General features: G+C 41.9%; 2 protein-coding genes across 3 annotated transcripts in view; one reads left to right on the top strand and one right to left on the bottom strand.

Annotated features, from left to right (window-relative positions):
• Positions 1 to 26,198, top strand: part of STX3 (syntaxin 3) — a 136,214-nt gene that overhangs the window by 57,298 nt on the left and 52,718 nt on the right. The gene's annotated exons all lie outside the window — the stretch shown is intronic.
• CBLIF (cobalamin binding intrinsic factor) lies at positions 559 to 15,275 on the bottom strand (the record flags this gene model as incomplete). The annotated part of the gene is made up of 9 exons (XM_079929688.1): positions 559 to 620; positions 2,717 to 2,835; positions 4,983 to 5,184; positions 6,557 to 6,734; positions 10,863 to 11,044; positions 12,926 to 13,066; positions 13,469 to 13,582; positions 14,323 to 14,499; positions 15,197 to 15,275. 9 exons carry the CDS (start codon positions 15,273 to 15,275, stop codon positions 559 to 561), a joined length of 1,254 nt encoding a protein of 417 aa, XP_079785814.1.

Genomic DNA, 26,198 nt, shown 5'->3' with positions numbered 1-26,198 from the left:
GGTACGCGGGCCTCTCACTGTTGTGGCCTCTCCCGTTGCGGAGCACAGGCCCCGGACGCGCAGGCTCAGCGGCCACGGCCCACGGGCCCAGCCGCTCCGCGGCATGTGGGATCTTCCCGGACTGGGGCACGAACCCGTGTCCCCTGCATCGGCAGGCGGACTCTCAACCACTGCGCCACCAGGGAAGCCCAAAATAGAAGTTTTAAAGATACATCCTTTCCTTTATAGAATAAAAGAGTGTGTTGGTTAATTAATCAAAAAGGTCAGAATGACCTTCCAGAATATCAGCGAGACGCCCCCTTTCCCCCCTCACCCTAGGTTTCAATGATGACTGGGGGTCATTGTCTTGAGAAGCCGGACTTTTGCTTTCATGGGTCACAGATGTTGAAACTCCAGTGAAGTTTGCATCATTTATTTTACATTGTGGTTTCCATGTTTTAACCAGGAATATGGTAGCCTTGTAAATACCGACTTTTTTGCACAGATTTGAAATGAGGTGAAAAAAAAATGCCAGCCGTCCTCCGGGGACGTTTGATAGAAGCTCAATCCTTCTCCTCCTTAGTACTGTGTGAAGTTGGCTGTGATGTGCTCACAGTTGAAGGGTATGTAGTCAGCAACTCCTGGAAACAAGCAGAGAACAACACGAGGTGCCCACGGTGCCCATAACCACACCACTCTCCCACGGGACCAGCCCATCAAATTGGTTAGAGAGACAAAATCGCCAGAGTTGATTAGTATGAAGGGAGCATGGAACTGAGATTCAGGGGTCCTTGTTTCCAGGCTCTCAGTTGCCATGTGGAGCGCGTCTTTGGCCAAGCCCCTTAGATTGTGCCAGCCTCCTTCCCTCATATACACTATTGTACTACTAGTATTTATGCTGAAGAATTATTTTCAGGATTAGAAATAATGATTGCCAAATGCCTCATGCAGTATCTGGCACATAATAAGTATGCAAGAAAGTAATTTCTATTAAAAGGGCTTATGTAAGCCAAATTTAGAGCATTCAAGGCGGGAACTCATGTTCCGTTTAGAAGATTTTGTAAGAAGTGAGGAAGGGCAATGGGTTGAGAATTCTCGTCTTTCTGGGCAGGAAGCACAGATGGTGACATAATCGATGATTCACTCTGAAGTAGCGAGGCATCAGAAAGCATGACAATTCCAGGCCCGGATCTTTTTGGATCTCAGAGGACTTGCTTTTCCCCAGAGAAGAAAAGTAACTGGCAGACATGAGAATTAGCCTGATCTGCGTTCCCAGGGCAATTCTTGAGATGAAGGTGGTAAGAGAATTAATAACGATAGTGATTAGCATTTTTGAACAGATACCATGCAAAAGGCACTGAATTTACTCATTTCAAACACATTATTTCTAATCCTCACAATAACCTAAGAAATGGTTACTGCTCTTTCCATATTATAGCTGTGGGCACTGTGCCTCAGAGAAGATTCATTATTTGCCTAGTGTAGCTAGAAAATAAGAGAAGGGGCTTCAGGAATTCCCTGGTGGTGCAGTGGTTAGGACTCAGCGCTTTTACTGCTGGGCCCAGGTTTGATCCCTGGTCAGGGAACTAAGATCCTGCAAGCTGTATGGTGTGGCAAAAAAAAAAAAAAAAGAGAGACAGAGACAGAGAGAAAGGGATTCTAACCAAGGTTTATGTGACTCTAAGATCTTTCTTAAATGCTGTGCTACAATTCCACAAATTCTGACTGGCCAGATTTTTTTGTCAAATCCATGGTAGGCTCCAGGAAAAACGTCTCTCTCATTGTAATCTTGGATAATGAAGCATCTTGACAAAGAAGGGTGACAATGAACATCAGGTTAACTAGGTAACATCGTGCTTCGACAAAACCATAGACCAGTACTCTTTTTTTTTTTTTTTTTTTTTGAATTTTTGAGACCAGTACTCTTTTTAAGCTGCAGGGTGTTTTAGTATTTGCGCCAACATTTTAAAGATTGTTAAGGTTTTGCTGAAGTCTGAGTTTTATTCTTCCCACTTTCCCCACACAAACATTCTTCTTTCTGGTGATTTTTAACAACACTACAACAAAAGAAGGCGAAGAATGGATTTTGAGTGAAGCTGTGGCCTTGATTATCTGCTCTATCACATACTACATGGATGCTTTGGGCAAGTCCCTTTTTTGTTTGCGAGACTTAGTTTTTTTTTGTTGTAAAAAGAGTCACTAATGCCTACAGAGTTGATGTATGAAATAAGATAACATTACTACATTAATAGATGTTATCTTATCCCTCTCATTTATTTCCCACTGGCTATGAATTCACTGTTCTTTTGCTTTACACATACGTGTTTAATTTTTTAACCCCAAATTGGCCATCTTCTTAGATCACACACTTAAAAAAAAAAATCTTTCTCACATCTGCTTTTTCCTTCTTTAGCTCTTACTACTTTAGGTCAATCCACTTTTCTTGTTCACTGGATATTTTCCCACTGGCTCGGGGTGGAGTTAGGATTCTTGATTTTTTCAAAAGCTTTTTTAGAGAGCTACCCATCTTTCTATCTATCCATCTATCTATCTATCAACACTGTATATATATTCATAATATATCTGCATATGTACATAACGTATGTAACAGCTATATGTACAATTATTGTGTATACATAGAATCTCACAATTATTTATCGATTAAATTAAATATGGAAATGAAAGAATTAGCCTTCAAACGATGGAGAAAATGCCCACATTCCTCTTCTTCTCTCACCTTCATTTAAAGGTGTTTTGCCGCTCAGGAACTGCCAATACGTCTTGTGAGTAACATTTTCGGTGATATTGTTAATAGAAGAGACCACAAGTCCCCAGGATGTCATTGTGGTTTCAAATCTGTAAGAATAAAATCATATACGATTAATACCTCACTTTAAGTCAGGCAATAAGAAGTTAAGATGAAGGGACAGAGACCTTCTAAATGCTTTAAAGATCAGAAAAAATCATGTTTCAAAGAGAAAACGCAAATGACTAATGAACATAAAACTACTTCACTTGGAATTAAATAAAAATAAAATGAACAGATTTTTAAAAAACCTATCATTAAGCAGATTTTTAAAATGTAAATGTCCAACAATGGGCAAAAAAATTAGGTGAGAGATGGAATGAATATCCAAGATTGACTCTTTTGCAGTTAAGAAAATCATATTTTTCAGTGAAATGGGAAAATGCTTATGCAATAATATTAAGTGAAAATGTGGGATACACATTGTATCAGAAATATCTATCTATCTCGTTAATTATGGATCACAACTATTTGTAATATGCATGGAGAAAATACCTATAAAATTATAAAAAATACCAACAGTGATTATATTATAGATAGACCATAGATGTTTTGCTTTCTTCTTTATGATTCCCCCCCCTCAAAATTTCTCCTATGTGTATTTATTACATTTATAGTTAGGAAAAGTTAAATCAGGTAAAATTAAAGCTGAGCTTAGAGAAGAAGTAAAGTACATTAGCAGGTTGTTGGAAAATTAAGTATTCTCGAAACGCGATCTTTATCTTGACCTGTTCTACAGAAGTTAGGGAAGTGATGGAGCTGGTCTGTGGGCAGCAGACACGTGTACTTATCCTAACCCTGGAGAACAGATCCCACGTCACTCGTCTATTCCTTGGCCTTTGTCAGTCTTTCTCCTGGACAGCTCTCTGCAGAATTTGGATTGGGCCATCTTTTCTTTGAAAGTATCTCCTCTCTTCCTTTCCATGACCTGGCATCTTCCCCCTCCTCCTCCTATAGCTTAGGCTTCTCCATATTTCTCTACTGTTCCCTCGTTTTGCAAACCATAAACATTCCCCAAAGTTTAATGTTCTCCTTTGTGATTTATTTCTATATTTTTCCCTTTCCCAACTGGGTAGTAGAAAGAGCATAAGAGTCAGTCAAATCTGGGTTCAGATCTCAATTCCTATAGTTTGCATGTTATGTGATCTTCAGAATATTACTTAACCATTTTGGGCCTACGTGGTTCTGTCTGTAAAATGGGAATAATTGTATCTGTCTCATGGTTTATTGGAAGCATTGTATCTGCCACCTACTACACTGTCCCTAACTTCAGTCGTCAACTCTATCAGATGACTACCCAGTCTCTTTTGCTTGTCCTGACCTCTTTTTCTAGGACTTCCTTTATACCTCCAAAAGCTTCCTAATGTTTCTGTTTTGAATGCCAACAATTAATCATCTAACGGAATTAGGTTTTTCTCTGAAGGACATTCTTTCTTCCTGACACTCCTACCGATAGTTTTGAAGCGTCTTGCTCTTGACCCCCACATGCAGTCACTCATGAGCCCTGGGGCATCTTCCTTGGTATGAGTACATGTCTCCTAGATGAAGTCCTCATCAGTTTACAGCTTCATTTCTGTAGTCACGCCGTAGCTTTCCTCCTTGTCACTCATTCCCCAAACCAATGAACATTTTACAACATGACTTTTCTTACTCAAAAACTTTCAATGCTTCTCTGCAACATGAAGTCCGAATTCCTTAGCCTGGTATTTCAGGCTTTCTACGATATCACCCAATGTATCCTTCCAGACATCATTCATTTAATTCAGTCCTGTATTCTCTTGTCTCGTCAAGCTGGTCTACTCATTGACCCTAAATTCCTTGCTCAGTCCTGTCTCGAATGCTTTGTCCTCACCATCCCCCTCTTCCCAGAATACCATCCTTCCCTATCTTCCTGTATGGTACCTATTCTTTGAATGTGGTCCAAAGCCACCAGCCTTCCTTGACTCTTCTAATCCACACTGTGCTCTCTCTCCTTTGAATTCCTGTTTTAAAAACTCCATCTTATATTGACTTGAATGATTTAATTTTTATGAGAGCCTTGCCTAGTTACTAGATCGCAGGCTCCTCAGGGGGCTATTAAATAAAGATCTGTTACATGATCAGAAGGGAAAAAAGCAAGAAAATGAAGGAAGAAGAGAGAGAATGGGAATTCAGGTTGGGCTTGGGAGGAATGGTGAATGTCACTTGTAACACTCACTTGAATGTGGGGTTTTTGCGCTGTGCTTCCTCTAGGACAACAAGTAGCACTGATCCTTCTTTTACACTAACGTTGATGGTCTCATTGAAGAGAAGCTCCACACCCCTCAGTTGGTTATTTATGGTGTACTTGACGGTGATATTGGATGCTGAGGTGGGAACACGGCTAGGATGGCTGGGCAGAGTTGGTTGCACCTCATGACCTGGGAAGAGCAAAGAGGCCAAATTTGTTAAAGATTATGGGGTTTGTAGTATAGGTACGAAATCTCTGTTATTGGCAGCTTATCCCAGAACACATTTCAAGAGATGACAGTGGTTTTGTGTCCTCTGTGGATTGTTCTGAAGAACTGGTGTGACCTATGAAGCTCTCATTTCCATCCTAGAGAATTGATCGTAGCTGAAGAACTGACAGCTAGCTTAATAACGAACGTTTATTTTGTTAAAAGGATTTGTCAACTGAAGGGAGGATTGTGAGCCCTAAGTCATGTATTTTACATGGTGCTCACTGTTCTCTTGGGGTTTTTTGTTAGCCCGAAGAATCTGGAAGCAAAGGTAGTAAGTTTCAGGCCATTTAACAAAATACCTGGGCACCTAGTGCAGAATCCTAGGAAGGACTCCATGGCCACCTTGTTCAAGTTGGGAAATCTTTGGGAAGCAGCCTAAGGAGTTAGTGAACGTGGCTATGTTTGGTATGATTGTGGTCAGGTTGCTTAATTGTGGTCTCTATAGATTCTGTACTGAGATAGACAAGGAGCTTACTTATCTCTGCTTATCTCAGGAAGTCCATGCAACATAAGATGAATCATACTTTATGTTAGTATTTGATTAGAAAGAAGAGTTGGAGGAATCTATACCAAAGACTCTGGGGTGATAAATTTTTTTGCAGGACTCTACTTTCTAGATGTATATTTCTGCCATGTTTGAATTTTAAGTATCTCTGTATTATATTTTTAAATGGATAAAATAAAGATATTTCAAATAAAAAGGTAACGTGCCAGATTTCCACCCCATCCCTTTGGTGTGCTGTGAGCACATTTTTATATCTCCAAGTCTTGGCTGAAATGTCATCTCTGTTCTTCTCCTAATGTTCCCAAACTCAATGATTGGTCATACTTTCTTTGCTTTTGCACTGTATATGGCTTCTATTTCTGTTTAATACTTATTTCATTCTTCCAAATATTGTAGTTTTTGTCTACATACCATCTCCTGACTTTGTAAAGAGCAGATATGATAAGATATTGCCTAGTGTTTGGTGCATTTGTCAAATGAATGAATGAAGTCATATGTTATTTGACTGTTAGGACCATGGATCTTCTCTCTCCACAAGCATCCAACAAAATGACTTACCTGTAGTAGGTGCTCAGTAAATGTGTGTCGAATGGAGTGGATGTGGGAGCAGAATTCCGAGGGCAGGACAGCATGGCCGTGTGCTAACACACAACTCCTGGGAACTGGCCCTGCCTACACGGCAGTCATGTATATAACAAGACCTTATCCACTTAAAATTGGTCCACGTATCATTCCTGGCATAAGTTGCCACTTTATAGGGAGAGACAGATGTTAAAGAGTTCTTACCAGGGCTGCAAGACACGTGGGGCACATCTAGGTATGTCTTGCCTTTTAGGGAAGGGAGGATTTGGGCAATGGACATGGGGTTGTGGAATTTCCCCTCCTTCATCTCATCCAGTACAGAATCCATGGTCTGCTGGCAGTTCCACTCCTTCTTAGGTGGTTCAGGTGTCACGGAGAGAGCCTGGGGCCGGGGTGGGGGTGGGAGGGTGGGTAGAGAGAGAGAGACAGATTAGGTATAGCTGAGAGTTGGCCTTTATTAACCTTATAAGGGACAGACTTGATCACTAATCGTTGTGATCAACCAGAGTCCAAAACCGAAGCTGCACGAGGTTCAGGACACCATCTGTCTTATTCACGGCTGTGTCCCCACTGCTTAGTTCAGTGTCTGTCACGTAGCAGTCACACAATAAATATCTGAGCTACACTCAGTTTCAGGGAGTGCTATTAGGGCTGCAGTATTTACTAACAGTTCTTGCATGTAGGAGGAGGATGAGAGCTGGCAAAGCAAGCTCCTGGGGAAGCTCTTCCCACATTCTTTGATCATGTCAGTACTGTCAGCTAGAGGCTCCACGATCCTGGCCACAAGGGTGGACTCATGGACTGGGCTAATCGTAGAGTACTATCCTTTTGGTGACAGTGATTGATGGACACATGCACGAATCAGAGTCCTTCTATGATACACAGACATTGGGAGAGAGAAACATTTCTTCCCCCTCGGTAGGGTTAGTAATCATGGAGGTGCTGGTGACCATCTTTCTCAGCCACTCTGAAGAAGCCATACAGCAGGAGAGAATGAGAAAAACCATGGCTGAGAGATGATGAAAGAGTGATCCCTGATGTGATTTGAGCCCTTTATTCTGATTAATCCTGAAATCACCTAATCGAGCCCTGGATTCCCCAGTTTCTGTGAAATAGTAAATGTCCATTTGTTTTTCTTAAGCAAAAATTATTTGGGTTTCTGTTAATTTGCAAAATGAGTCTTGATGAATACACCAAGCAAGTCACTCTACTTTGCTGAGTTTTCTGTCTCACGGGTAAAATAGAAATCATAGCTCCTGCCTACCTTTGGGGCAGTCATTGGAGGTTCAGATGGGTTGCTATGCAAAAGCATCTTGTAACGTTGTGTTGCGGAAGCTGTCCTTAGCACCTCCCTGCCTTTACGGTTGTGCTGACTCATCTACCACAGCATGTTAATGGTCTGGGGTTGCTGATGACCCATTCACTTGAAGCTTTGAATGGGAAATGGGTGAAGGGAGGGGAACCAGAAATGGCCGTGAGCTAGAGGCAGTACTGTGAGCAACTAGGCAGTTTTGACAGGCTCTGTTAACCTCCATAACCATGACAATGGCTCTTCCCAGAGACCCCTTTACAGGGCAGTTTGGTTAAAGGGCATCAGTCAGGCTTTCCCAGCAATCGTATCCGTATCTTGTCCACTTGCCATATTCATATCCCAAATCCCACCAAGTGAGATGTATCCCCTTGGGATAAAACATCACAACACCAACTCTTTAGAAAGGAGTAATGCATTAGCCAGTTAGAAGTCAGTAATAACTTCGCATGAAGAAGTTTTATGTCCCCAAGTTAGGTTCTTGTCAGAGGAACCTTGAAAGTGTTGGAATATTTACGGAAGAAAGAGGAGGAAATGCCTCTGGGGAACAATGTGGGTGGCCTAGGTCACTTGAAGGGCACTGACAGCTGGCAGAGGGTGAGTGAAGGCTGCAAAGGAAGCTAAACATCACGTCTCTTCCACTGGGAGAGATCACAAATAATTATTAAATGCCACATTGTGCCTGTGACTTTTTTTATACCTTTGCTATCATGGGGAAAATGAAATTCCAGGAAATTCAATATTTGCCCAAGATGGTGGCCAATCTGGAATGCAAACCCAAGTTGTTACAGCCTTAGAAACCCTTTGTTTTTGACACCAGAACATTTGAGATTAGAAAAAGTTTATATAGTAGATATCTGGTGATTTCAGACCTCGGGCTGCCTGGGTAAACTCTGGTATAAGGCTGGTAGGGAGAGGTTATGTATCCTAACTGACAAGTAATCCATGTGGCCTTTGCTATCTGGATATGGGTGAGGTCCTGCCTTTTTCCAAGGAAAAACTTTAATTCCCAGGTACAGCTTTTCACGGTGTACTCTGCAGGTGCTAAAATCCCAGATAGAATGCACAGACCAAATTAGCAAAAGCAAACACTTCTCCGTCTGGCTCTAAGGTGAGCAAGGTTATTTTAAGTGAGTCACGAATAAAACTTGCCTTAGATTTCTTCAAGACTTCCTTTGTTCCCCCACAAAGCTTTCTAGACCTGAGGCCTGGGAAAGCTTTTGTATGATTCAGCCATAAAAACAAACAGTGTTTTGCTCTCTGACAAAATTTTATTGGCCACGACATGACGTAGAAACTGACTTTATTTTCATTAGTTGGTCCGATAGCACATTGGAGTGGGGACTGTGCATTTACTCTTACGTTTAACGTGAACTAATTTCTAGTCTATTTATGCCCTTTGCTCATTTTTTAATCTTAATTTTAAAAAATGTTTTAAAAATTGAGATGTAATTGACATATAACATTATCTTTGTTTCAGGTGTAGTAACAAATGATTTGGTATTTGTATATATTGTCAAATGATCATAGTAAGTCTAGTTAACATTCATCACCACACAGTTTCACATTTTTTATATTGTGATGAGAACTTTGAAGATTTACTCCCAGTAACTTTCAAATATATAACACAGTATTATTAACCACGCTGTACCACGCTGTATACACCACGCTGTACATTACGTCACTAATTTTTAATGTATAGAATATCAGACCAGTCTCCAACCCCCTGCACTAGTTCAGAGCTAAATTAGGTGTAGGGTGGGCATTGTAACTCCATGGTTCTGTTTCTTTATTTTTTATTGATGTATAGTTGATTTACAATATTATTTTAGTTTCAGGCATATGGTATAGTGATTCAGTATTTTTGCAGATTATACTCCATTATAGATTATTACAAGATAATGGCTATAATTCTCTGTGCTATACAGTATATCCTTGTTGCTTATCTATTTTATACCTAGTAGTTTGTACCTGTTAGTCCCATACCCCTAATTTGTCCCTCCCGCCTTCCCTCTCCTCTTCGGTAACCACAAGTTTGTATATAGGTGATATCATGCAGCATTTATCTTTCTTTGCTTGATTTAATTCACTAAGCATGATATTACGATTCTCTGTTTCTTGGGATTTCCAAGTTGGGAAGGTCATGATGTAGTTTTTCTATTAATCCCATGGGGCACTTTGAGACTCTGGAGCATAAATTTCTTAGTTTGGACTACAGGATTTGGCCACAGATGACCCTTTAATTTTTGATTCTAGTTGGTTCTCTCTCCCCATTATTATTGGTGTGTTTTCCAGGGGAAGATGTTGCCATACTCAACGGAAGGGGAGGGGTGTGTGTGTGTGTGTGTGTGTGTGTGTGTGTGGTTGTATTTGGAGCTATATCAACGGAAGGGGAGGTGTGTGTGTGTGTGTGTGTGTGTGTGTGTGTGGTTGTATTTGGAGCTATATCAACGGAAGGGGAGGTGTGTGTGTGTGTGTGTGTGTGTGTGTGTGTGTGTGTGTGTGTGTGTGTGTGTGGTTGTATTTGGAGCTATACCAAGCAGCATCTTATAGAATCCCAGCCTGAGACTCTATACTAGAGAAGCATAGGACTGAGCATAGATTTGATGGCCAGACACATCTGGCGCTGACATATATTAGGGATCTTTGTGAGGTTGAACTGAGACTGAGATAGTAAAAGACCTTGACAAAGATTAGATGTCCAGGCAGTTTTAGATTATTTTCATTAATCATTTTGAATACAATCCCACCTTTTCTTGGATCAAGGTAAAGATCTGATAGAAGAACACTTGATTGGCAGCATGGAATCAGAAGATTCAATATTTTTTGAGGACCTCCTTGAATATCGTTATTTTCTAATACACCAAACTTTCAATTGTCTATAATTATTATGAACAAACTGATCATTATTCATAATAAACAAATACATTTCTTGGATTTATTTATTTATTTATTTTTTCCCATGGAAGGGAAAAGAGTTCATGCGTATTTGATTTTATACTTTACCTGTGAGGTAGGGATGAATTAACACGTACCTGTATTTCACCAGTAGAGAAACTGAGGCACGGGTGCCGTAAGGAATCTACCTCTAGTCACAGTAGCTGGTCCTCCACAGAGATACTACCAGAAGCCTGGTCTCTTGGTCCTACAATCCAGGCTTAGGGACATGGACCCAGCGAAGGGCATCAGTGACGCATTTACCTGCATGGCAAGGCCAGTGCTGTAGATGTTTCCGATGATGCCGTTGTCTAGGATGCTCATGCTGATATTCTCCACAGTGTTCTTTAGTACCTGGCTGAACAGGGCTCTGTAACCTTCCTCTGAACCTATGGGGATCTTGTTGTACATACAGGTCAGAGCCAAGGTCACCACTGCTCCTGTGTCTGAGAATCACAGCACGGGATAAGACAACCACCATCACCACAATATGAACAGCTAACAGTTGTGTGCTTATTGTGTTCAGGTTCATCATCTCCTTTACCCTTCAGGACAATCTGTGAAATAGGACCTATAATTATCCCCATTTAGGGGATGAGGAAATGGAGGCTCAGAGAGGTTAGGTAACTGCCCAAGGCCACACACCTGAATGCAGATGTGTATGACTCCACAGCTCGTGCTTTGAATGAAAGTCGACTAGCAACATTTTCAATCCCACTTCTCTTGTCCCAATGTTTATCTTTCAAGGTGTCAGCAGTTGGTGAAGGTCCAGCCATCACCACCTCTCACGGAAGTCCTCTCTGTCAATCCAGAAAAGAGACTACACTACAACAAGTGTAGTCTCTTTTCTGGATTCCTTTAGCATTTGTTGTTTGTACCTGTTTTGCAATCTCAGCACTGTCTGCTGTTAACTGTGCCCTGTGAGTTCTCAGATGGCGGGGGGCGGGGATTTTCGTCTCCCATAGTACCCAGCACAAGGGCTTTTTTCATTATTTCATTCTTATTATGTGTGAACTGAATGGGCAAAAACTCTGGCATGACGAGACCAGAAGAAATCAAAGACTTGCCAGATGGCATTTTTTTCATCGATCTTTCCCTCCCCACCCTAATCTCCACCCAAAATTTCATCACCTCATTAAGGATGAAAATGTTGGCAAAGAAGCCCCAATTTCCTGAACTGGCAGAGAGGCCCCAGCAATGCATGAGGTCCCAGATGGGAAACAGAGGCCAGTGTGTGTTTGACCCATGGGGAGGATACTTGAGTAAATACCTACCTGTGTGCTGGTCCGCTAAAGCCTGAAAAGAGAGAGGTTGCTGATGCGGCACGTATAAGGGGTGAAAACCTGAGATAATCCTGTTGCTTAGATAGTGGTAGAGGAGAAAAGATGACCACCAATGAGGGACATAACAGTGCCCCCCACAGAGGGCATCATACAGAGAAGGGATCGTTATGTGCAGAAGAAGGACATGGTGTGGTAGAGGATAGAGCTTCCATTCACAAGCAGCCACGTGCTTGCAGGATGAAGGAATAAGATGGTTCCAGTGCATCCTTGAAGGGGAGCATTATGGGTTTAGTGTTCAGAGGGTAGCTGTTTAGTTAAAGAGAATATCTGGGGACTTCCCTGGTGGGGCAGTGGTTAAGAATCCGCCTGCCAACGCAGGGGACACGGGTTCGAGCCCTGGTCCGGAAAGATCCCACATGCCGCGGAGCAACGAAGCCCGTGCGCCACAACTACTGAGCCTGCACTCTAGAGCCCGCGAGCCACAACTACTGAAGCCCGCGTGCTGCAACTACCGAAGCCCACGCACCTAGAGCCCATGCTCCAGCCCCGCTCGCTGCAACTAGAGAAAGCCCACGAACAGCAACAGAGACCCAACACAGCCAAGAAAAAGAAAAGAACATTTGGATGTAGTAAGGAGGAGCATCGAGAAGAATAGAGTGTGGAAGCATCAGCAGCGACTAAAGAGGAGGTTCAGGGCGGGACTGAGTCCGACACTGATTTGATAATTTAATCACTCGTCTGGGAGCAACTCCTGCCTTGGATGACGTATTTATTGTCCTCAGTGGAGATCCTGATTTGTCTGTTAACTGTCAGACATGGCAAGTATTGTCCTGGTTTCTGTTTTATTTTCTCTCTTTCATTTATACCTTAATTCACATGTCCAACAAATATTTGCCCAGTATCTCTCATCTCCAGGCATTTTCACGGTCCTCAGCTCCTCTTCCATGGAAAGCTCCCCCCCTCCCACTTTCCCTCCAGCTCTACCCTTCAGTGACCTTGATGTTCCCAGCTCAGGGCACTGTGTGAAAGTGGTAACCGACTCACCCACGTCGAAGGGAGAGGAATTGGCCCGCAGGCTCTTGGCAAAGCGGGCTGCTATGGGTAAGGTCGTCGCCGGGTGTTTCTGGCACAGCGCCAAGATCGCCAGGCTGGGCCCATAGAAGGATGAAGCAGGGATATTGAGGCCTTGGGCCTTCATAAGACTCACGTTCACTGTAAAGAAGATATTTGTGAAAAAGGAAAAGCTAAACCTTTTAAAGATACATTGCTAGAAAACCTGTCCAAAAGGAAAGATACCATATGGCAAGAGATAACTTCCATGTGTCTCAGAATAAGACTGTCATCTGGCGTGAGAACAGAATAAGAGGGATGCTGCTGTCCTCAATGATGGCATAGAACTGTTTGCCTGGGATAGTGGTCTTTTCTAGTTCATTGGATTGGAAGTGGAGATCTCACTTGTGGGATCATCAGAGGTACTTTGTGTCTCTTGCCTAAACTTCCACTCTCCCTTCCTTTTTCTTTATAGATTTAAAATTCTCAGGAAAAGCCATTTGCCTCACTTCCCCCTCCCTTCTGATGAGGTCTTACTGGAAGGTTCCCAGTTCTCCATTTGTCTCTGTAGAATCGATACTTTTTTCCCAGGGTCGTGGCAGGAGGAGGTGAGGGCCATAATGGTGAGGGCAAGCTGACCAACGGTAAGGTCTGTGGAAGAGAGAACAATATAGTTAAACAAAGGCGTTCTCAGGGGAGAGCACCAGGGGCCAGGCTGAGCTCTCTGCTTCTTTCCAGATCATTTCGATTTTTTAAATAATGTGATTAGTTTTTTGATCTTTCTCAAGGAAAGAAGTATGGAAAAACATTGAAGAAGTATGGACAAACATTAAATAGGCCATTAATCTAGTGGCCTCTATGTGACTTGACAACCCCATCAGGAATTCCTGGTATCTGTTTAGAAAAGCAGCAAGAATACCCATACAAATTCATATATTAAAAAAATGTACAGTTACAAGATAATTTTAACTTTACTCAAGTTTATCTAATTTGAACCTGAAGGCAACTCCTGTGAGGTAGGCAGAACAGAGATTTTATTATTGTTATTGTTGTTATTGCTATTAGTGTTATTGTTATTAGAATTATTTGCATTTCGCAAATGACGACCGAGTGGTTGATGGGGATCTGTGACTAGTTCAAGGTCACAGAATTAGTAAGTGGCAGAGCCAGACCTGGAAATCCGCTCTTTTACATTTAATCTAGAGCTCTTTCTGCTTTGCTGCCCTCCTGTGTGAATGCCCTGACTTCACACATGAGTCCTTCCAGGGATGCAGGGAAAGGTGTTCGGGTGATTCAGGTACCATCACAGGTAGCACTGGGGTGGGGGCACATGGAGGTGGGCCCTGGGGATGGAGATTCAGGGAGCGGGCAGAGGGGCCCTGGCTTCTCACCAGCTGTGTCACTGTCCATGAGCTTGAAAGTCAGGTTCTTCTGGGCCTCCAAGTTGTAGGCTCCGGCCAGGTTCATGGCAATAAGGATGCTGGGGTTTGGGAAGGCAGAGTTGACCACGGAGCTCTCCATGAGCACTTGGATGCCATTAACCAAGGGCTGCTCTGCTAAGGGAACAGCTGCAAGGGACAGAGCCGTTTACCAAACCCCTCATCCTCATTCCCTCTTCTCAGAAACATGTTTCCTGTGTCTCTTAGGAGAAGACAGGATTAGCCTTGGTATCCTCAGGGATGCTCCCTTTGGGGTGATTATTAAAGAGCAATGGAGAAAACACTGGGCTTTTTCTTTGGAGGCCAATTAGTCCCTACATCTTCCCAAATAGCCCTTATCTTTAAGAAAGTGATTTTTCACTTAGTAACGTCGAGCACTATGGCTCACAGACATTTCATGCTATTTCTAGCATGTTCCTAGAAGTCACTGATTTCCTTGCATCCATTTTTTTCTCCCTCTTACATGACAAATATGAAAGATTTGGGATATGACCTATCCTCAGCAGGTACCCAACGTTCTCACTAATAGTGGTACCTGGTCAGAACAGCCACTGAAGACCTTTCTCTGTATCATCAACCATCATTCCTGCAATGATATTTCAATTTCTCTTAAAGTAAAATGCATAGACTTGCCTCTCAAAGAACTTATGCTGTTAAGTCAGGAAAGATGAACCACACACACTCACACCCTGACTCACCCGCTTTGGAACTCCTAGAGTGATCCCTGTTTCCAGGCACTGTCTCATGAGCAGACTTCAGTGTCTGAGGTTTCTGCCTATCCCCAGGGTAACTGCTTCGCTGACCTTGGAAAAAACGCTCTACTCACAGCATGAGCTTCGGGTCTGGGTGCTGGTCCCAGTCATAGCCCAGAGAAGGGTCAGGAGTTGGAGGGTGACCCGGGTCATCCCACTGTCTCCTGTCCACGTCTCCCGTTCACAAGTCCCAGTGTTTGCAAGTGGAGTATTTCTCTACTGTTTCTTATATATGCTTCTCTTTGTAAAACAGTCTGCTCTCCTCCCCCATCCTCCAGACACTCCTAACCACTTATGCTGACTGCACTCTCCGAGATAAAACTATCCACTTGCTTATCTAAGTTTACCTACTATAGAGCCTCCAAGGTGCCTGAAGGTCACATGTAGGCCGCACAGTCATAGGAGACACTCAGGGCTTACATGTGGTGAAGGCAGCGATGACCAAGTGTCCTTTACTAAAATCCTGGCAGGCTGGCTAACGTGCGAATGTAACAGAGACCTTCTCCTAAGCCTTTGCGCACCCAGACCGCCTCTCGGCAACCACTTCATTGGGGTTTGGGGGATCCCTAAGGCAGCACCTCACAGTCTGAGGCACTTGCTTTACAATAAGCCCTCTTGGCTCTCAGGCGAGCATCAGCCAGGTGAGGTCTGGCTTTATGCAATGAATTAAATTGACGTGACCTGGGTTCCAGCCTAGGCTCTTTGAAGTTGTTTGATGTTGGGAAAGCAGTGGGCCATAAATGGTTTTGTTTGATTTCTCTTTCCTTATCTGGAGATGAAAGCAGTCTCAAACACCCTGGGCTTTCAGATATTATCTTTGAAAGTAAGTAATTGCAAAACGTGAGCTCAATGAGCTATGTTAAGTAATATGTATATATTAAAAAATGTTTTTAGAATTGTAGCTGTATAATAAAGCAAAGTATATCTCCCCCTCACACAGAGAACTGGAAGTAATGAGATTACGAAGGAGGGGGCTAGTTTTTTTTCTAACCACCGCATTTTAAGTAGCTCCTTTTAGGAGGCCATTCTCACAGTGACTCCCAGCTTAGACTGACACAACATTGTAAATCAACTTATACTCCGATAAAAATTGAGAAAATATACCATATGATGAAAAAGCAAAAAGAAAAATTCAAATTCCTTTTAACGACCTCCAGGCCCTGTAAGATCTGGCATCTGGTTTCCTTCTGGACTTCACCTCCACCCACTTTCTCCTTTGTTCACTCTGTTCCAGCAGCACTTCTTGTTCCTTGAACCCATCAGCCACCTTTGCTCTTGCTGTCCTCTCTGCCTGGGAAATCCTTACTCCAAATACTCTCATGGTGGCTCCCTCACTTCTTTCATGTCTCTGCTCAAAGGTCAGCTTTTAGAGAAGCCTTCCAGACCATTACATATGAGACAGCCTCACCTCCCTGACACCCACCGTGCCCCTTACCTGCTCTAGCGCCTCACCCTCTGTCATACTCTATGTGTAGTTCACTTACTGTATGTCTCCTTCCCCACTTGCATGTCTGCTCCAAAGGGTCAGGAGCTTAATCTATTTTGTACACTGCTTTGTCCCAGGTACTTGAGACACTACCCAGCTCACAGTAGGAATCAAATGAATACTTTAAAAATTATTTATTTATTTTTTTATTTCATTTCATTTTATTTATTTCATTTCATTTTTTAGTTTCTGGTGTACAGCAGAGTGATTCAGTTATATATTCTTTTTCATATTCTTTTCCATTTTGTTTACTACAGGATATTGAATATAGTTCCCTGTGCTATACAGTAGGACCTTGTTGTTTATCTATTTTATATATAGTAGTTTGTATCTGCTAATCCCCAAATCCTAATTTATCACTCCCCCACCCCCTTTCCCCTTTGGTAACCATAGTTTGGTTTCTATGTCCATGAGTCTGTTTCTGCGTTGTAAATAAGTTCATTTGTATCATATTTTAGATTCCACATGTAAGTATCTTATGATATTTGTCTTCCTCTGTCTGACTTACTTCATTTAGTATGATAATCTCTAGGTCCATCCATGTTGCTGCAAGTGGCATTATCAAATGAATACTTTTTGAATGAGTGAATTAATGAACAAATATATAGCATGGGTGATTAAAAAAAGCATTTTTTTTTCTTTCTTGGACTAATTTGGTGGTTTCATAGGTGAGAACGCAGGATACGTATTGGGGTGTGCTAGACAGCTTCTAACATCGACCCATGTTCCCACCTCCTGGCATTCATGCTCTTATGTAATTAATCCCCTTCTCTCGCGTGTGGGCTGGCCTTGCCTCTAATAAATATAATACAGCAAAAGTGATGGGATGAGGTTGCAGTAGACCGGCTCTGTCTTGCTTGCAGTCTCTCTGGCTCTTCTTGCTTTTTGCTCTGATGAAGCAGCTGCCGCGCTGTAAGACGCCTTACGGAGGGGCCGGTGCAGCAAAGAACTGAGAGCAGCTTCTATCCCACAGCCAGGGAGGAAAGAATCCCGCCAAGGGTCACGAGAATGAGCTTGAAGGCAGATCCTTCCTCAGTTGAGCTTTGAGATGTAAGCAGCCCCAGCCGATATCTTGATTGTAGCCTCATGAAAGACCATGAGCTAGAGGACCCAGGTAACCTGTCCCTGGATTCCTCCCCCATAGAAACTGTGAGATAATAAGTGTTGTTGTTTTAAGCCATTAAGCTTTAGGGTGACTTGTTATACAGCCGTATATCACTAATACACAGCCTTTGGTGGGGGATGAAGCCAGAAAGACAATTTTGGTCTGCATGGTAGAGAGCCTTGTATGCCATATGAAGGAGGAGAATAATCCCCCCACCTCCAAGACGTCCATATCCTAATCTCTGGAATCTGTGAATATGCTGAGTTACATGGTAAAGGTGAGACAGGCTGGGACCTGGGACCCTTTGTGCTGTGCTGCAACGCTTGAACCTGGACAAACGTCTCCCTGAGCAGCAAAATACAAAGAAACTATAAGGGTCTAAAAATAACTTCATGAATGTGCAGTTGGGGCAAATTCTGGACAAAAAATACAAAAAGACCAAACAAGCTCAACTGGCACCTCTGAAGAGCTGGGAGCAAAAGCAGGGTACCTCCTGTGCACAATACCGCCAAAGGGGTGGGCAGACCACCTAGCCACCCCCCAGGCCCGAGCCCCGGACACATCCCTACCTTCACCCCCACGTAAGGAACCAGCTTGTTCTGCTCGGGGAGTGAGCTAGCAAGGGAACATGATACTTGTTCTTGCTGCCCCCTGCTGTGGCAGGGGTCCCAATAAAGCCTTGCCTGAATTTCTTGTCTGGCCTCTGATCAATTTCTACTGACTAAGGAGTCCAGAAACAAAGGGAATTAAGGTCATTATTAAAATGACTTTAAAATAGGAAGACTATTGTAGGTTATCTCGATGGACCCAATATAATCACAGGAGTCCATAAGTGAAAGAGGGAGGCAGGAGACTTAGAGTCAGAGAAGGAGATGTGATGAAGGAAGCAGAGGTCAGCATGATACAATTGCTGGCCTTGAAGGCGGTGGGGCCATGAGCTTAGGAGCGCAGGATTCCTCCAGAAGCTGGAACACACAAGGAAATGAATTCTCCCCCTAGAAGCTCTTGAAGAACACAGCCCTTTCAACACTTTGATTTTAGCCCAGTGAGTCCCAGTTCAGACTGCTGACGTCCAGAAGTGTAGGAGAATATATCTGTCTTTGTTTTAAGCCAGTACATTTGTGGTAATTTGTTAGAGCAACAGCAAGAATCTAATACAGGATTAGGAACCAGCATGGTGCTGACCTTGGGTTCCAGAGCCTGCTTGTAACAGTCCTGAGATAACCCGTGCACACCTGGTGTGCCTGCTCTTTGAACACATACTTTCTTGTAAATTACGTTACAGCCACGGTATTGCTTCAAGACTAATGTTGACACAGTTGTTTCTATTAGCAAATAACGTTCAGAACAGGAACCCCAGAGGCTATACTTTCTTTTTTTTAAATTTAGTTTATTTTTTTATACAGCAGGTTCTTATTAGTCATCCATTTTATGCACATCAGTGTATACATGTCAATCCCAATCTCCCAATTCATCCCACTACCACCCCCCACCCCCGCCGCTTTCCCCCCTTGGTGTCCATATGTGTTTTCTCTACTTCTGTATCTCAATTTCTGCTCTGCAAACCGGTTCAGCTGTACCATTTTCTAGGTTCCACATATATGCGTTAATATACGATATTTGTTTTTCTCTTTCTGACTTGCTTCTCTCTGTTTGACAGTCTCTAGATGCATCCACGTCTCTACAAATGACCCAGTTTAGTTCCTTTTTATGGCTGAGTAATATTCCATTGTATATATGTACCACATCTTCTTTATCCATTCGTCTGTCTATGGACATTTAGGTTACTTCCATGACCTGGCTATTGTAAACAGTGCTGCAATGAACATTGGGGTGCATGTGTCTTTTTGAATTATGGTTTTCTCTGGGTATATGCCCAGTAGTGGGATTGCTGGGTCATATGGTAATTCTATTTTTAGTTTTTTAAGGAACCACCATACTGTTCTCCATAATGGCTGTATCAATTTACATTCCCACCAGCAGTGCAAGAGGGTTCCCTCTTCTCCACAACCTCTCCAGCATTTGTTGTTTGTAGATTTTCTGATAATGCCATTCTAACTGGTGTGAGGTGATACCTCACTGTAGTTCTGATTTGCATTTCTCTAATGATTAGTGATGTTGAGCAGCTTTTCATGTGTCTCTTGGCCATCTGTATGTCTCCTTTGGAGAAATGTCTGTTTAGGTCTTCTGCCCATTTTTGGATTGGGTTGTTTGTTTTTTTACTATTGAGCTGCATGAGATGTTTATATATTTTGGAGATTAACCCTTTGTCCATTGATTCATTGGCAAATATTTTCTCCCATTCTGAGGGTTGTCTTTTGGTCTTGTTTATGGTCTCCTTTGCTGTGCAAAAGCTTTGAAGTTTCATTACGTCCCATTTGTTCATTTTTGTTTTTATTCCATTACTCTAGGAGATAGATCAAAAAATATCTTGCTGTGATTTATGTCAAAGAGTGTTCTTCCTATGTTTTCCTCTCAGAGTTTTATAGTGCCCAGTCTTACATTTAGGTCTCTAATCCATTTTGAGTTTATTTTTTTGTATGGTGTTAGAGAGTGTTCTAATTTCATTCTTTTACATGTAGCTGTCCAGTTTTCGCAGCACCACTTACTGAAGAGACTGTCTTTTCTCCATTGTGTATCCTTGCCTCCTTCGTCATAGATTAGTTGACCATAGGTGCGTGGGTTTATCTCTGGGCTTTCTATCCTGTTCCATTGATCTATATTTCTGTTTTTGTGCCAGTACCATCTTGTCTTGATTACTGTAGCTTTGTAGTGTAGTCTGAAGTCAGGGAGTCTGATTCCTCCAGCTCCATTTATTTCCCTCAAGACTGCTTTGGCTATTCAGGGTTTTTTGTGTCTGCATACAAATTTTAAGATTTTCTGTTCTAGTTTTGTAAAAAATGCCATTGGTAATTTGATAAGGATTGCATTGAATCTGTAGATTGCTTTGGGTAGTATAGTCATTTTCACAATGTTGATTCTTCCAATCCAAGAACATGCTATATCTCTCCATCTCTTGGTATTATCTTTAATTTCTTTCATCAGTGTCTTATCATTTTCTGCATACAGGTCTTTTGTCTCCCTAGGTAGGTTTATTCCTCGGTATTTTATTCTTTCTGTTGCAATGGTAAATGGGAGTGTTTCCTTAATTTCTTTTTCAGATTTTTCATCATTAGTGTATAGGAATGCAAGAGATTTCTGTGCATTAATTTTGTATCCTGCTACTTTACCAAATTCATTGATTAGCTGTAGTAGTTTTCGGGTGGCATCGTTAGGATTCTTTATGTATAGTATCATGTCATCTGCAAACAGTGACAGCTTTACGTCTTCTTTTCCGATTTGTATTCCTTTTATTTCTTTTTTTCTCTGATTGCCGTGGCTAGGACTTCCAAAACTATGTTGAATAATGGTGGTGAGAGTGGACATCCTTGTCTTGCTCCTGATCTTAGAGGAAATGCTATCAGTTTTTCACCATTGAGAATGATGTTTGCTGTGGGTTTGTCATATATGGCCTTTATTATGTTGAGGTAGTTTCCCTGTATGCCCACTTTCTGGAGAGTTTTTATCATAAATGGGTGTTGAATTTTGTCAAAAGCTTTTTCTGCATCTATTGAGAGGATCATATGGTTTTTCTTCTTCAATTTGTTAATATGGTGTGTCACATTGATTGATTTGTGTATATTGAAGAATTCTTGCATCCCTGGGATAAATCCCACGTGATCATGGTGTATGATCCTTTTAATGTGTGGTTGGATTCTGTTTGCTGGTATTTTGTTGAGGATTTTTGCATCTATATTCATCAGTGATATTGGTCTGTAATTTTCTTTTGTTTGTAATTTTCTTTTAGTATCTTTGTCTGATTTTGGTATCAGGGTGTTGGTGGCCTCATACAATGAGTTTGAGAGTGTTCTTTCCTCTGCAATTTTTTGGAAGAGTTTGAGAAGGATGGGTGTTAGCTCTTCTCTAAATGTTTGATAGAATTCATCTGTGAAGCCATCTGGTCCTGGACTTCTGTTTGTTTGAAGACTTTTCGTCTCAATTTCATTACTTGTGATTGGTCTCTTCATATTTTCTATTTCTTCCTGGTTCAGTCTTGGAAGGTTATACCTTTCTAAGAATTTGTCCATTTCTTCCAGGTTGTCCAATTTATTGGCATAGAGTTGCTTGTAGTAGTCTCTTAGGATGCTTTGTATTTCTGCAGTGTCTGTTGTAACTTCTCCGTTTTCATTTCTGATTTTATTGATTTGAGTCCTCTTCCTCTTCTGCTTGTTGAGTCTGGCTAATGGTTTATCAATTTTGTATATCTTCTCAAAGAACCAGCTTTTAGTTTTATTGATCTTTGCTATTGTTTTCTTTGTTTCTATTTCATTTATTTCTGCTCTGATCTTTATGATTTCTTTCCTTCTGCTAACTTTGGATTTTGTTTGTTCTTCTTTCTCTAATTCCTGTAGGTGTAAGGTTAGATTGTTTATTTGAGATTTTTCTTGTTTCTTGAGGTAGGCTTGTATGTCTATAAACTTCTCTGTCAGAACTGCTTTTGCCGCATCCCGTAGGTTTTGGATCGTCGTGTTTTCATTGTCATTTGTCTCTAGGTATTTTTTGATTTCCTCTTTGATTTCTTCAGTGATCTCTTGGTTATTTAGTAACGTATTGTTTAGCCTCCATGTGTTTGTGTTTTTTTACGTTTTTTTCCCCTGCAATTCGTTTCTAATCTCATAGCGTTGTGGTCAGAAAAGATGCTTGGTATGATTTCAATTTTCTTAAATTTACTAGGGCTTGATTTGTGACCCAAGATATGATCTATCCTAGAGAATGTTCTGTGCACACTTGAGAAGAAAGTATAATTTGCTGCTTTGGGATGGAATGTCCTATAAATATCAATTACATCTATCTGGTCTATTGTGTCATTTAAAGCTTGTGTTTCCTTATTAATTTTCTGTTTGGATGATATGTCCATTGGTGTAAGTGAGGTGTTAAATTCCCCCACTATTATTGTGTTATTGTCAGTTTCCTCTTTTAGAGCTGTTAGCAGTTGCCTTATGTATTGAGGTGCTCCTATGTTGGGTATATATATATTTATAATTGTTATATCTTCTTCTTGGATCGATCCCTTGATCATTATGTTATGTCCTTCCTTGTCTCTTGTAACATTCTTTATTTTAAAGTCTATTTTATCTGATATGGGTATTGCTACTCCAGCTTTCTTTTGATTTCCATTTGCATGGGATATCTTTTTCCATCCCCTCACTTTTAGTCTGTATGTGTCCCTAGGTCTGAAGTGGGTCTCTTGTAGACAGCATATATATATGGGTCTTGTTTTTGTATCCATTCAGCAAGCCTGTGTCGTTTGGTTGGAGCATTTAATCCATTCACGTTTAAGATAATTATCGATATGTATATTCCTATGACCATTTTCTTAGTTGTTTTGTGTTAGTTTTTGTAGGTCCTTTTCTTCTTTTGTGTTTCCCACTTAGAGAAGTTCCTTTAGCATTTGTGGTAGAGCTGGTTTGGTGTAGTTGAATTCTCTTAGCTTTTGCTTGTCTGTAAAGCTTTTGGTTTCTTCATTGAATCTGAATGAGATCCTTGCTGGGTAGAGTAATCTTGGCTGTAACTTCTTCCGTTTCATCACTTTAAGTATATCATGCCATGCCCTTCTGGCTTGTAGAGTTTCTGCTGAGAAGTCAGCTGTTAACGTTATGGGAGTTCTCTTGTATGTTATTTGTCGTTTTTCCCTTGCTGGTTTCAATAATTTTTCTTTGTCTTTAATTTTTGCCAATTTGATTACTATGTGTCTCAGCGTGTTTCTCCTTGGGTTTATCCTGTATGGGACTCTCTGTGCTTCCTGGACTTGCGTGGCTATTTCCTTTCCCATGTTAGGGAAGTTTTCGACTATAATCTCTTCAAATATTTTCTCAGGTCCTTTCTCTCTCTCTTCTCCTTCTGGGACCCCTATAATGTGAATGTTGTTGCATTTAATATTGTCCCAGCGGTCTCTTAGTCTGTCTTCATTTCTTTTCATTATTTTTTCTTTAGTCTGTTCCACAGCAGTGAATTCCACCGTTCTGTCTTCCAGGTCACTTATCCATTCCTCTGCCTCAGTTATTCTGCTATTGATTCCTTCTAGTGTAGTTTTCATTTCAGTTATTGTATTGTTCATCTCGTTTGTTTGTTCTTTAATTCTTCTAGGTCCTTTTTAAACATTTCTTGCATCTTCTCGATTCTTTGCCTCCATTCTTTTTCTGAGGTCCTGGATCATCTTCACTGTCATTATTCTGAACTGTTTTTCTGGAAGGTTGCCTATCTCCACTTCATTTAGTTGTTTTTCTGGGGTTTTATCTTGTTCCTTCATCTGGTACATAGCCCTCTGCTTTTTCATCTTGTCTATCTTTCTGTGATTGTGGTTTTTGTTCCACAGGCTGCAGGATTGTAGTTCTTCTTGCTTCTGCTGTCTGCCCTCTGGTGGATGAGACTATCTAAGAGGGTTGTGGAAGTTTCCTGATGGGTGGGACTGGTGGTGGGTAGAGGTGGCTGTTGCTCTGGTGGGCAGAGCTCAGTAAAACTTTAATCCACTTGTCTGCTGATGGGTGGGGCTGGGTTCCCTCCCTGTTGGTTGTTTGGCCTGAGGCGACCCAACACTGGAGTCTAGCCGGGCTCTTTAGTGGAGCTAATGGCGGACTCTGGGAGGGCTGACGCCAAGGAGTACTTCCCAGAACTTCTGCTGCCAGTGTCCTTGTCCTTACGGTGAGGCACAGCCACCCCCCGCCTCTGCAGAAGACCCTCCAACGCTAGCAGGTAGGTCTGGTTCAGTCTCCTACGGGGTCACTGCTCTTTCCCCTGGGTCCTGATGCGCACACTACTTTGTGTGTGCCTTCCAAGAGTGGAGTCTGTTTCCCCCAGTCCTGTCAAAGTCCTGCAGTCAAATCCCGCTAGCCTACTGTTTCAAAGTCTGATTCTCTAGGAATTCCTCCTCCCGTTGCCGGACCCCCAGGTTCGGAAGCCTGATGTGGGACTCAGAACCTTCACTCCAGTGGGTGGACTTCTGTGGTATAAATGTTCTCTAGTTTGTGAGTCACCCACCCAACAGTTGTGGGATTTGATTTTATTGTGATTGCGCCCCTCCTACCATCTCATTGCAGCTTCTCCTTTATCTTTGGATGTGGGGTATCTTTTTTGGTGAGTTCCAGTGTCTTCCTGTCGATGATTGTTCAGCAGTTAGTTGTGATTCCGGTGTTCTTGAAAGAGGGAGTGAGAGCACGTCCTTCTACTCCGCCATCTTGAACCAATCTCCTCTATAGTTTCTTAAAGCATATGTTTTGATAGTCTTTGGTTAACTCTTGACTGGACTTATTGATTTATTTCCTTGTTTGTTTTTTCCTGTGCCTCATTTTCTGGTATCAAAGCACTGCGATTCTCTCTGGACATCTGAAATGTTTATTTGTGTTGATTACTTCTTTGTAGGTGTAAGTTTCTCCCCTCAGCCTCAGTCTAGGTTCTGACATAATCTCAAGCCATAGGATCTTCTCAGAATGCAAGTGTGGCCAGAGCTAGGTTTCACTGGCCAATGTTAGTGGAATGCTAAAGAAACGTTATTCCATTGACCTTCATGTCTGTTTCAGAGATTGAAGGCATTCCTATCAGACAACAGTGTTACTACCTTCTTCTTAAAGACCATGGGCTGGGAGAAACTCATCTTTCTCCATCAGAAACGGAGGTTAGCAGTGCTAGAGGGGAGTGTTGGAAAACATAGTGGCATGAAGTGAGGTTTGATATTTAATCCAATCAGAATTAAATGAGAATTGAAAAGAAAATGACTTTAATGTTGTGATGGCATGTTACTTGACTCCATGTTGGTATACCAATGAGTTTAATTTCTTGTACCACATTTGGGAAAATAGGTCTAACATAAATTGGGTGCTTTACTGGTATTGACTGAATATTACAGACAATGAGCTAGAATCATTGAGAGAGAGTTAGGGATGTTGGAGAGACCCATTCCTACTTTGTTACATTGAGATTCAGTTTCATTGGTTATTTCAGGGGCAATATTTCCTGTTATTTTGACATATTTGTGTTTATATATATATATATATATATATATATATTTTTTTTTTTTTGCGATACGCGGGCCTCTCACCGTTGTGGCCTCTCCCGTTGCGGAGCACAGGCTCCGGACGCGCAGGGTCAGCGGCCATGGCTCACGGGCCCAGCCGCTCCGCGGCATGTGGGATCTTCCCGGACCGGGGCACGAACCCGTGTCCCCTGCATCGGCAGGCGGACTCTCAACCACTGCGCCACCAGGGAAGCCCCTGTGTTTACATTTTTTGCTTGAGCTTCCTTTATGGACAACACTGACCATAGGTTCTGGTTTTCCCAGGATAGTCCCAGTTTTTAATCTGTTTTTTTTTTCTGAGTATAATTATTAATAATGTTCACTTTCACTCTTAACAGAGTTACGGTTGGCTGATAAACTGTATGGTCACACTGT

This window comes from Stenella coeruleoalba (genome assembly GCF_951394435.1).
Source record: "Stenella coeruleoalba genome assembly, chromosome: 8".
Taxonomy (NCBI): domain Eukaryota; kingdom Metazoa; phylum Chordata; class Mammalia; order Artiodactyla; family Delphinidae; genus Stenella; species Stenella coeruleoalba.
This window is presented reverse-complemented; position numbering and strand designations above follow the sequence as displayed.